Genomic DNA, 13,576 nt, shown 5'->3' on the forward strand with positions numbered 1-13,576 from the left:
AAAATGTCTTATCCTGCTGGAATTTTTTTCAGTATGTTACGACTTTTTCCCATTCATTCAGCATAAATGACAAGACATGGCCTCTAGGCCAAATGCAGCTGCCTGCTTTTGTAAATAAAGTTTTATTGGAGCACAGCCACACCTGTGCATTTGTACATAGCAATGAAGTTGAGCAGCTGTAACAGAGACTCTCTGATCCCACAACCTTAAATGTTTCCTACCTGGCCCTGCAGCGAAAGTTTGCTGACCCATAGTTTACAGGGTTCTGTGATGGTTTATAAGCCTTCAGTTTGAAATAAAAGATGCAATCATTAGAAATAATTATCATAAAGGGTTGATATGGAGGGAATAATTGAAAAACAAATATTATTTTAAAGAATTGTTTTTCATCATCATCTTTTCCAAAATGAAATTGCTCTGTAACTTTCAGGCTACATAAGCGTTCTATATAATTCTGTCGTTTTTGTTGTACCAGCCTAAAATGCTTTTAGAATCAAGAGAGCAGAATCACCAATGGATTTGCAGTTTATTAGCCAAATAGGCCTGACCTTAATTATAAATAATGTCTTACATATTTGTTGTGCTCTACTGTTCACAAATTATATCCCCATGCCTTCTAGCATGTGATTCACAGAACATCCTGTTTCCATTTTATAGAAAGCAAGGCCGTCTGTGTGTGTGGTGCAGTGTATGTGTGTCTGGTGTGGTGTTGTGATTAGTAACCAAGGGTCATACAATAAGTGGAAAAACAAAAACCAGATCTTATATTTGTATGTACTCATTTTTTCATCTATTATTTACTCTTCCTCTGCTTTTTCACAGTATAAATAGCATTGGTGCTAAATCAAAAATGCTACTGGGAAACTAATGGAGTTGTTTTAGTGGTTGTTTACTAGTTGTTGAGACAGGGATGTTTATCAGTTATTAAAATATTCACTATAGATGCAAAGAAAATACAGAATTTTTGTCAACACATAGAACAACCTCTAGATGGAGGTAACAGACCATATTGTGTGTTAATTTTCTTCATAGTTCCCATCAACCTGAGAGTTTACAAAATAAAATTTTAAATTACATTTTCCAAGATAAACAGTGTGAAAAACAACACGTACATGCTGATATAGGTGGAATTGATTGCCAGAAAAGAAATGATGATCCTTTGAGGAAAAGTGGTTCAGGTAAACTTTGAATTTATGACATGTAGGAAGATAAATAATACTTTAGACTTGAAAGAAGCAGACTTCAAAATGATTATGAAAAACATAAGACTCTGGTGACAGATTATTTATAAGGGAAAATGTACATATTTCATATAATGGTTTTCTTAAGTCACGTTTTTTTCTTTTTCTTCACTCAGAGTAACTGGGAAAGAACATGCTGAGAGAGCTCTGTAAAAGCTAGAGATGTGCATAAGTTGTTCTGATTTTCAAAAAATAGAAGATTGATTCCACCACTATAGATCAGTGAACACAGAATCTTTTCCTTTGATTACAGCACAAATAGTTAGTTGGGTTTTCTGTGAGTGATGAAGTTCAAGCAGACTCAACAGATTTTTCTAAAAATGTGAGATGATCTGTTTTTTCTTTGCTAGTAGATAGAGTAGGGAAATTGAGCTAATATATCTGGATTTAAGGAAGGCTTTAAGGCAAGTTCACTCATAATATTCTTGGGGACAAGATGTTAAAATATGGGTAAGGTTCTTTGTTACCCGTGCTGGCAGAAGGGTTTGAGCCTCAATCATTCAAAAGAATAACTGTTGACAATATCATGATTCTAGAGTTCCAGGTCTAGGTCTTAGACACTAGTGTGTTCAGCAATTTTTTTCAGTGGGTGAAGATGTGGAAGGTATGATTATAAATGTTGCAAGTGATGCAAAATTAGGAAGAACAGAGTGTATGATGGATGACAATAGTAATTAAAAGATTTTCACATGTTGAAAGAGATACTGAACAAGGTGAATTAAGAGGGATAAATATGGAAGGGGGGATGGAGAGGAAAATGTCAAAATTTGAGGACGTGAGGGAAAAACAGATGGAAATTAGAATGAAGCATGGAGTTTAGTTAACAATAACATATTAACATTGGTTCATTTTGAAAATTTTCAATATTGTATATCAATATTAGTACAGTTGTGATAAATGTATTACAGTAATTTAAGATAGTATTTAAGATAGTAATTTAAGTAGTATCTCCTTATCTAGGTAAGTTCTCAGATCATAATAGGTTACTTTTGTCATAACTCTTGCTTCTACTGTTAGGAGATTATTGATTTTCTAACAAAAATTAAGAGGTCAAAAAAACTTATAACTGAAAAGTGGCCATTTTATTGGCTGTGCTTAAGTTGCGTGAATTATGTGATCTTTTGTGTTCAGGAATGGTCTAACCGTTCCAAATGAAGAAACTTGTTCACTTCAATTTTTTATTTGAAAGTTATGTGTATCCACAGAAACAATCAAGATAAATAACACCCAAAATTACATTTTTCATTTCAGTTATGACAGTGCAAGTGAAAATTAAGGCCTACTTTTGAATTATTTAGGTAAATGAATATTTTGCCTCAGACAGAAACACTCTGAATACTTTAGCACAGACGGAAACAGTCTGAATGTAAAAAGTAATATGTGCCCAATTTTTAGAGGAAGCAAGTTGCTGAACAAGTATTGTGCCCAATTTTTACAGGAAGCAAGTTGCTGAACAAATATTGTACATAATTTATAGTCAACTATTTATTTATGTAAATTTTATATTCCCAAGGGAAAAAAAGTAAAGAATCCATGGGATGCACTCTTCTAGTAATGAATGCAGTGTTTCCAAGGAAGGATTGAAGGACATGGGGAATTTTTGAAAAAACATATTCTAAAATTGCCTTTGATATTAGTATTTGTTTTTAGTCATGATATTTATTTTAATTTTCAAATGACATTAAGGGAGCCTTGAACTTTTTATTTTTACGAAAGAGAAGCAGGAATCTGTTGACACAATGTATTTTTCAGTTTAATACTTATGTGAATAGACTTTTCTGAGGGTCTCTTTGTGACTCTGATGTTGATGAAGGTGATGGCAGCAGCTAATCTTTCTTGGAACTCACTCCAGGCCAGACACTATTGTAAGCGATTACGTTTTAGATATTTTACCCTCATAGCACACATATGAGATAGATGGTGTTAGTATCCCCAGGTATAGCTGAGGAAACTGGCCTCATGTTAATGTCAAACATTGGTTATTTATTCATCTATATGAATACTTTTGTTAAATATTAATGAATGGTTTAGAGATTTTTTTTTAATGTTACATCTCATGGTATTTGATTAAAAGTTTACACAATGTCCACTGTTTTTATCCTTTTCAGGTATGCGGTTTTGTGTGGCTATGTATCTGAGTTTGAGGGCTTACAAAACAAAATTAACTATGGATATCGCTTCAAGGTATTTCTTGATATTAAAAATGTTTTACTGTAGCTGTATGTTCCATTCACAAGTATAAATCAAATTATCCAATAGACTTATCTCTAGGAATTTATCTTTTTTACTTAAATGAAATGACAGTCTTTAAATAGTACTGTGCCAAAAAAGAAACAAACTCTTTGGGTGATTAGGGATTATTATTATTATTATAGATCCTGAAGGAAGTCACGTAGTAGATGAGTATTATTTTTTTAAAGGTAGAGGCTTAGCCCTTTAGTCATGAGCACACCAACATCGTAAACATCGCTGGCACTAATTAGTTAACATTTAATACATATTGATTTGCTGGTAGGAGTAGAATTCAATCTAGGGCTTAAATTTGCCATGATAGAGGAATAAAATAAGTAATGCACATACTCATTATTTATCATGTGCCTGTAGTTGTAATCATTCAGTAAATAACCCCTCAGGGTCAATAATTTTAGGAATGGGCAGAGAGTTCTTTGTTTTCCAGCTCCCTATAACCATTTGACAATGTCAGGGGAGTAGATTCTTCTATCACCTAGTTCTGCTATTCTTTTCTCCATTATACCCACATCAGATGACATTTGTAAGTTTGCCTCTCAATCAATAAGTATTAGGTAGGCAAGTCATGGGCAGACAAAAATGTGACTTGGATGTTTTCTATTTTTAAGGTGACGTTTTCTGTAGCCTTATTTAATCATAATCACAGTTCTGGCTCTAGTTGTGAGCATTTTGATGATTGAGTTATTGAGAAGCTTAATTGTATTAATAATAAAGATTGAGGAGGGAGACAAAACAACATTATAAAGTCCCTTTGAATTTACTAGGCAGAGTTCTACTCAACACCACCTGAAACTTGGGAGATATTTCTTTTGGTTTTTCTTTCAGGAGCATCTAGATAAAGCAATCGAATTTTTACCTGAAGAACCCTTTTTGTATTACCTCAAGGGAAGATACTGTTACACTGTAAGTTGAAAGCTTTTATCTGTAAAGCTTATTTGAATATATTCTGATTATATGATATATTTTCAGTGACTTATTCTTTTATTGTTTTACCTAGTGCCTACTATAGAGAAAATGATGAAATCAGTACATATTTTGAGTTTATAAATTTATATATTTTATAATTATATACTGAATTACACACAACATATGATTTTATAAATGCATGTATTTTTTTCTTTACTGCCTTTCCATTTCCCCTTGTGGCAGTCACACTGTTTCCCTTTAAATGTGCTTTTTCTCAGACGGTGATCAGCCACCAGTACCCATGCCCCCTGTATTGGTGCACTGCTCTGTTTTGTGGGAGAAATTTTTTCCTTTATCAGAGTTTATTAAGCATAAATTATGTGCTCGCTGTCCTTTTCTTCAAGAAACTTTATTTAGAAGGGGACATAAGACATATAGAAATAAATAAAGGCAGCTGGTGAGTCTAAGACGCAATGTGTTAAATGACACCTGTTTATGGAAAGTTAACAGAATGTGAAAATATATCATAACAGCTACATTAAAAAATTATCCTGAAGAGAACTGCTCTTTCTGAATGAGAAAATTGGGATAGGCAAAATAAGAAGCTTTTTAATTGTGGCTTGTAGAGGATTAGGGATGAAGCAGGAGGTTTGCTTTTACTGAACACCTGCTATATATGTCAGATGTGCATTTTATATTTTATATTTCTTATCACATTTCATCCTTTTAACAACCCTGTAAGCAGTTTTTATTATGCCAGTTTTAAATATTAAGAATCTGAGTCTTCATGAAGGTAAGGGACTTCCCTAAGATTTAAAAACCATTGACCCAACCTCATGAGTCTGGAACTTGAATGTACACTATACAGTTAGGCTTAAAAAGCCCAAGAAGGAAATTTAAATTCCAAATGGAACCTGATCTTCATGCCATAGACAAATGGTAGAAGGTAATACTAATCCTTCCTGGAGGATTGTACTATCACACACAAGCCTTAGAACATTCTTGCAGAGTTGAGCTCACAGTGAAAAATAATAGAATATATACAAAGAAACAAGCCTTCATAGATGACAGTCAAAAGAAACAAAAAAAGAGAACAGAAGTAGATCTGAAAGGACTTCAGATTTTGGAAACATGGAATACAGAATATTAAACAGCTACCTACATAATGTGTTTTTAAAACTAAAATGAATTAGGGGAAAAATGGGTGAGGAGCAGGAGACTACAAAAATGACCAGGTAGATTTCAAACAATGGAACAATTTTTGATATAAAAAGTATATTATTTGTCATTAAAAGAAAACTCAATGGAAAGATTTGGTAGTAGATAGGCCCCACTAAAGAGAAAATTAACAAACTTTAAGACAAACCTGAAAATGTTGCCTGGAAGCAGCACAGAGGAACAAAGAGTTAGAAAATATGAAGGAGAGATAAAAAGACATGGAAGGGAAGTAAGGATACCACGTAGTGGTGAATTTTTATCTCCTTCTTTTGGTAATTAATAGAACAAAAGACAAAAAAAAAGCATGTAAAAAAAGTATGTAAAACATTGATTGGAGCCTTACATTTAATAACCTTGATCTAATGAACATAGATGAAAATATGTATCTAGCCATTAGAGGATACACATTTTCAAGCATATGTTGAATGTTTACAAAACTGACCATATATGAGGTCATGAAGCAAGTCTTAATAAATTTCAAAGAATTGATATCCTGTAGGTTTTCTGATCACAATGCAATTGTAATAGAAATTCAGAAACAAAACAGCTTAAAAACCATAAATCTTGAATTAGAAATAATAGGACATGACAATAAAATAAGATGCCATTTTATACCTACTCATTTGATAAAATTTTAAATTATCAGCATGAGATGTAAAAATATGGAGCAACAGGAATTCTTACATTGTTGTGGGAACACAAATCAGCACAACCATCTCGGAAACAATTGGGTATTATCTCTGAAATTTGATTGTCTACCATATGACAATGGTGCCTACCCTAGAGAAACTCTTGCAAATGTGCTTTAGAAGGCATGTACAAGAATGCCTTTAGCAGTCTTGTTTCTAAGAGCAAAAAATGGAAAAGTCCCAAATATCCACTGAAAAAAGAGTGGATGGCTGAACCAAGATGGCGGAGTAGAAGGACGTGCTCTCACTCCCTCTTGTGAGAACACCAGAATCACAACTAGCTGCTGGACAATGATCGACAGGAAGACACTGGAACTCACCAGAAAAGATACCCCACATCCAAAGACAAAGGAGAAGCCACAATGAGAATGTATGAGGGGCGCAATCACAGCAAAATCAAATCCCATAACTGCTGGGTGGGTGACTCAGAGACTGGAGAACACTTATACCACAGAAGTCCACCCACTGGAGTTCTGAGCCCCACGTCAGGCTTCCCAACCTGGGGGTCCAGCAATGAGAGGAGGAATTCCTAGAGAATCAGACTTTGAAGGCTAGTGGGATTTGATTACAGGACTTCGACAGGACTGGGGGAAACAGAGACTCCACTCTTGGAAGGGCACACACAAAGTAGTGTGCGCATCAGGACCCAGGGGAAGGAGCAGTGACCCCAGGGGAGACTGAACCAGACCTACCTGCTAGTGTTGGAGGGTCTCCTGCAGAGGCAGGGTGGTGGTGGTGGCTGTGGCTCACCGTGGGGACAAGGACACTGGCAGCAGAAGTTCTGAGAAGTACTCCTTGGCATGAGCCCTCCCAGAGTCTGCCATTAGCCCCACCAAACAGCCCAGGTAGGCTCCAGTGTTGGGTTGCCTCAGGCCAAACAACCAAGTGGGAGGGAACCCAGCCCCACCCAGCAGCAGTCAAGCTTATTAAAGTTTTACTGAGCTCTGCCCACCAGAGAAACAGTCAGCTCTACCCACCAGCAGTCCCTCCCATCAGGAAACTTGCACAAGCCTCTTAGATAGCCTCATCCACCAGAGGACAGACAGCAGAAGCAAGAAGAGCTACAGTCCTGCAGCCTGTGAGAAAAAACTACACTCACAGAAAGATAGACAAGATAAAAAGGCAGAGGGCTAGGTACCAGATGAAGGAACAAGATAAAACCCCAGAAAACAAACTAAATGAAGTGGAGGTAGGCAACCTTCCAGAAAAATAATTCAGAATAATGATAGTGAAGGTGATCCAGGACCCCGGAAAAAGAATGGAGGCAAAGGTTGAGAAGATGCAAGAAATGTTTAACACAGACCTAGAAGAATTAAAGAACAAACAAACAGAGATGAACAATACAATAACTGAAATGAAAACTACACTAGAAGGAATCAATAGCAGAATAACTGAGGCAGAAGAACGGATAAGTGACCTGGAAGACAGAATGGTGGAATTCACTGCTGCGGAACAGAATAAAGAAAAAAGAATGAAAAGAAATGAAGGCAGCCTAAGAAATCTCTGGAACAACATTAAACGCAGCAACATTCGCACTATAGGGGTCCCAGAAGGAGAGGAGAGAGACAAAGGACCCGAGAAAACATTTGAAGAGATTATAGTCGAAAACTTCCCTAATATGGGAAAGGAAATAGCCACCCAAGGCCAGGAAGCACAGAGAGTCCCATACAGGATAAACCCAAGGAGAAACACGACGAGACACATAGTAATCAAATTGGCAAAAATTGAAGACAAAAATAATTGAAAGCAGCAAGGGAAAAACAACAGATAACATACAAGGGAACTCCCATAAGGTTAACAGCTGATTTCTCAGCAGAAACTCTACAAGCCAGAAGGGAGTGGCATGATATACTTAAAGTGATGAAAGGGAAGAACCTACAATCAAAATTACTCTACCCGGCAAGGATCTCATTCAGATTCAAGGGAGAAATCAAAAGCTTTACAGACAAGCAAAAGCTAAGAGAATTCAGCACCACCAAACCAGCTCTACAACAAATACTATAGGACATTCCGTACAAAAACAGCAGATTACACTCTTCTCAAGTGTACACGGAACATTCTCCAGGATAGATCACATCTTGGGTCACAAATCAAGCCTCAGTAAATTTAAGAAAATTGAAATCATGTCAACCATCTTTTCTGACCAATACCAATGGCATTTTTTATGGAACTAGAACAAAAAATCTTAAAATTTGTATGGAGACACAAAAGACCCTGAATAGCCAAAGCAGTCTTGAGGGAAAAAAACAGAGCTGGAGGAATCAGACTCTCTGACTTCAGACTATACTACAAAGCTACAGTAATCAAGACAATATGGTACTGGCACAAAAACAGAAACATAGATCAATGTAACAAGATAGAAAGCCCAGAGATAAACCCACGCACCTACAGTCATAATACATGACAAAGGAGGCAAGGATATACAATGGAGAAAATACAGTCTCTTCAATAAGTGGTGCTGGGAAAACTGGACAGCTACCTGTAAAAGAATGGACTTAGAACACTCCCTAACACCATACACAAAAATAAACTCAAAATGGATTAGAGACCTAAATGTAAGACCAGACACTCTAAAACTCTTCGAGGAAAACATAGGAAGAACACTCTTTGACATAAATCACAGCAAGATGTTTTTTGATCCACCTCCTAGAGTAATGGAAATAAAAACAAAAGTAAACAAATGTGACCTAACGAAACTTCAAAGCTTTTGCACAGCAAAGGAAATCATAAACAAGACGAAAATACAACCCTCAGAACGGGAGAAAATATTTGCAAACGAATCAACAGACAAAGGATTAATCTCCAAAATATATAAACAGCTCATGCAGCTCAATATTAGAAAAACAAACAACCCAATCCAAAAAATGGGCAGAAGACCTAAATAGACAACTCTGGAATATCTCAGAGTTGTTTAAGTGACTGAACTTCAGTTACTCTCGTCAATCTGGATGATATCTTAAAACTATAATGCTAAGTGAAAACAATAAGTCAAAGAAGGAAATAAACAACATATCTTTTTTTTCAAGTTCAAAAAAAGAAAAGTAAGCATAGCAATAAATTAACATTATACAGAAAAGCGAGGGAATAATTTTGGGGGGATCGTATTTTCTTTGAAGTATAGTTAACTTACAATATTATCTTAGTTTCAGGTGTAGAACATAGTGAACATAGTTTTTATAGATTGTACCCCATTGAAAGTTATAAAATATTGGCTATGTTCCCTGTGCTGTACAGTGTATCCGTGTAGCTTATTTATGTTATATATAGTAGTTTGTACCTCTTCTTTTTTTATTGAGCTAAAGTTGATGTACAATATTATGTCAGTTTCAGGTGTACAAGATAGTAATTCACAATTTTTAAAGGTTACACTCCATGTATAGTTATTATAAAATATTGATGGAATAATTTTTTTTAAATAGAGGTTAATGGCTACCTAGAACCCTAGAAGATGGGATTAGAAAGGAAGACACTTGATGGCATTGGGAGAGCATAGTACCCTTTTAAGAATTCATTTCTGAATCTTTTAAAAAAATATTTAATTAATTAATTAATTTGGTTGCACTGGGTCTTAGTTGTGGCCAGCAGGCTCCTTAGTTGCAGCTCTCAGGCTCCTGAGTTGTGGCTCACCAGCTTCTTAGTTGCAGCACGTGTGCTCCTTAGTTGCGGCTCGCTGGCTCCTTAGTTGCAGCTCTCAGGCTCCTGAGTTGTGGCTCACCAGCTTCTTAGTTGCAGCACGTGTGCTCCTTAGTTGCGGCTCGCTGGCTCCTTAGTTGCAGCTCTCAGGCTCCTGAGTTGTGGCTCACCAGCTTCTTAGTTGCAGCACGTGTGCTCCTTAGTTGCGGCTCGCTGGCTCCTTAGTTGCAGCACCTGGACTACTTAGTTGTGGCAGGTGGGCTCCTCGGTTGTGGTTCACCGGGTCCTTAGTTGTGGCATGAGAACTCTTAGTTGCGGCATGCATGTGAGATCTAGTTCCCTGACCAGGAATCGAAGCTGGACCCCCTGCATTGAAAGTGTGGAGTCTTGACCACTGTGCCACCAGGGAAGTCCCCTGAATCCTTTTAATCTTTTATGTTATATATCTATTATTCATATTTGGGAAAAGTGAAAAAATTTTAAATGAAAGCAAAAAACAAATGGTAATATGAGGTTTAATTTTGGTGTTCATCGGGTTTAAAAAAAATTATCCTGAATTATAAATATTTATACCGGGCCCTCACTGTACACTCCTCATGGGTTAAGGATCCTCGTTCTGTTTACATTTCTGAGATGCTGCATTCTGGGTCAGGTTGGCAGCATGGAAAAGGTGGCAAGAGAGCAAAGGTAGGGTCTTGTAGCTACTACACCCTGTGCAAAGAAATACTATGTGTCATCTCAGGATCAAGAAGCACATGAACAAAGAGGATCAGCGTTAATCCCCACCCCCACCCCATTTTTCCCTCATTGGACACAAACCTTATGAGTATTTCAAATTGGTTTGGTAACCAATGCTTTTAGAGCTCACAGTTTGTTAGAATTATGAAAAAAAGAAGGTAAAATATTAATACCATAAAGGTGATATCTCACACTCATCTAACTGGGGAGAGATTATTCATTCAAAAGGTGAACAACTTTCTAAGAGTGATTTGCTCTATATTTGCAGGTCTCAAAACTGAGCTGGATTGAGAAAAAAATGGCTGCTACTCTGTTTGGAAAAATACCATCTGCAACTGTACAAGAAGCTTTGCAAAATTTCCTTAAGGTACATTTTGTCTATCCATTATTTCAGTGTCAAACTGGCTCCTATCTGAACCAGGCTCTCCTACTCTTGCTGTCAAGGAAATCTTTCTCTTCTCCATTTGTTGATTTTTAACTGTAAGCCCAGATTGAGTCCTCATTTTGGCATGTCCAAACTACTTCTTAGATCATAGTTATGCCCTAGGTCCTGGATGTGGCAGCCCTTACTGCCAAATCCAGTGTAGCTTTCCAGGTCGTGTGAATATGTGCAAAAGCATTCATGCCCTGATTATTAGACTTGGTCCTAAATACTCCTCATTATCCTAATATAGAACCAGTTTCATCTTAAAGAACTAAAAGTTTCCAAGAAGGGGAGTTATTTAAAAAGTCACTCTATGAATCGCACACAGTTCTGTGGAATATTTGTGGGGCGTCAGACCAAACCAGTATTTTCATTCCTGTCTTAAAATGTACAATTGCTATGCTGATAAAACTCTAAATAGTAATGTGTGTGTATGCACACATGAAAATGTGTAATACATCCACCCATTTAACCAAATTCCTGTTGGGCTAATCTCTTCATCTTTCTCTGGAACCAATTATGGAATCTTATAGATACTAAGATTTTTTTTCTTTCACCACCTGCCTACTTCAGGTTTGTAACAATGTAGACAAAACCAGGCTCCGATTTTGGTAATTGTCCAACATATTGTACAGGCTAATATTTTTTGTTATATTTTAGGGATTGATTTTGTAGAACTGAGAGAGAGTTTAGAGATCATATAATCTAAGATGGCAAATATGTTGCATTGCACTTCTCTGAACAGTGGAAAAATAAGTATTCTAAAATCAAGCATGAGCCCAATGGAAAAAAGTATGGGAATACAAGTACGAGGGCTGTATGTTTCTTATTTTTTATTTAGTGTGATCTTTTTTGTTTTATAACAAAACAAGACCTCAGGAATGTAATTTTTTCCAGTGTCACACAATGGCAGGTCAAAAATAGGAGTGCATTATCATCACTTCACCTTTTTTCTACCATTGAGAATTAGTTCTCCCTTGTTAAATTTTACAAGAATAGAGATCATGGTGCATTTAAGATAAATGATTTATAAAAGGTGCTATGTTCATTAGCAAAAAATTTATTTGAATTTGAAACCCATTTTTTCATAGTATCAAAGTTATAACCGGAGGATCAGGTTTTCAGGACACTGCACGAAAGTTCTTAAGGTGCTCATGCACCTGAAGTATTACACAGATAAAAGTAGTAAGAGGCACAATAATGTAGGGTAAGGATCGCAAACTCTAGAACCAGAGCACCTGGTTAAATCCCAGTTCTACTTCTTACTGGCTGAGTAACACTGAGCAAGTACTTAATCTCTCTCTCTCTCAATTTAATCGATAACATGGAGGTTATAGTTGTTGTTGTGAAGTTGTTGTGAACAACCCTTCATAGTGTTGTTGTGAAGATTAAATGAGTTAATACAAGCAAATTGCTTAGAGAATGCCCAGCAACTCATAAGTGCTCAATAAAAGCTCACAGTTTTAACTTCATTAAAATGTAAACACCTTGGCAGACCATCTTTGCGACCTCACCATTTAGTTATGACTTAGATTGTCTGAAATGCGTTCCATGGTGTTTGTCAAGAGGGCGAGAAGGCATCAGGAATGCTTCTCCCCGTATTTACTGCAACACCTGAGGGTACTGAGGAGGCTAAGGCGTGGAGCAACTAAGAAATCTAGGACGGGAGAGGAGTGGAAAAGGAAGCAGCGCATACCTTGGATCCCACACCCCAAGAGAGTCTGCAACCCCCTGGTCCCAAAAGGGAGTCACGTCATTGGAACCCAGACTGTAGAACTTTTGCACCCACTCCATGCCTCCAAAGAGGGTTCACAGGAATGAGTCCCCAGAGCCATCCAGTTCAGTCCTGTAGAGATCAAGAGCACTGGCTTTGGAATCAGACAGTTTGAGACCCGAACTTTTTCCTATATGTATGACATGGGCATGTTTATTTCTCCCAGTCATAAATTTTTCATCTGTAAAGTAGGCATGCATAATAATACCTACTTTATCTGGTTTTTGTGAAAATTACATAAAATAATGCATGTAATTTTCTTGGCCCAGGGTCTAGCACATTAAATGCACTAACTGAAAATAAATGTTGTTATTATTTTGCTCATATAACAGGTGAAATCTGGTCCTCCATAGTCTCAAAGCCTCTAGGGAGGTGGTTTTAGACCAGGAGTCATCTGTGAATCCCCTGCTGGAATTTTTTCAAGCTATAGCATGCTTCCCACCTCATCCAAAATTATGGCATGATTCCCTCGGTCAGTGGTTTTTAACCTTGTCTATACCTTAGAATCATCTGGAGAGCTTTAAAAAACGCCAGCCCAGGCCACAACCCAGACTAATTGTTTCAGAATCTCTGAATATATTAAGGTATAGTTTATATACAATCAAATTTACCCATTTTCTGTGTAGTTCAGTGAAATTTGACAAATTGGTATACTCGCATATCCATCTCCATTTCAAGATATAGAACATTTCCGTCGCCCTAA

General features: G+C 36.8%; 1 protein-coding gene across 4 annotated transcripts in view; it reads left to right on the plus strand.

Moving 5' to 3' along the window:
* Positions 1–13,576, plus strand: part of RMDN2 (regulator of microtubule dynamics 2) — a 66,189-nt gene that overhangs the window by 37,080 nt on the left and 15,533 nt on the right. For all 4 annotated transcript variants that reach the window (XM_024753444.1, XM_024753447.1, XM_024753445.1 and 1 more), the window contains exons 6-8: positions 3,350–3,425; positions 4,317–4,394; positions 10,944–11,042. In XM_024753444.1, the coding sequence (XP_024609212.1) occupies positions 3,350–3,425; positions 4,317–4,394; positions 10,944–11,042 (253 nt within the window). The remainder of the gene's footprint in view (positions 1–3,349; positions 3,426–4,316; positions 4,395–10,943; positions 11,043–13,576) is intronic.

This window comes from Neophocaena asiaeorientalis, unplaced genomic scaffold (genome assembly GCF_003031525.2).
Source record: "Neophocaena asiaeorientalis asiaeorientalis breed wild unplaced genomic scaffold, Neophocaena_asiaeorientalis_V1.1 scaffold171, whole genome shotgun sequence".
In the NCBI taxonomy this organism is placed as follows: domain Eukaryota; kingdom Metazoa; phylum Chordata; class Mammalia; order Artiodactyla; family Phocoenidae; genus Neophocaena; species Neophocaena asiaeorientalis.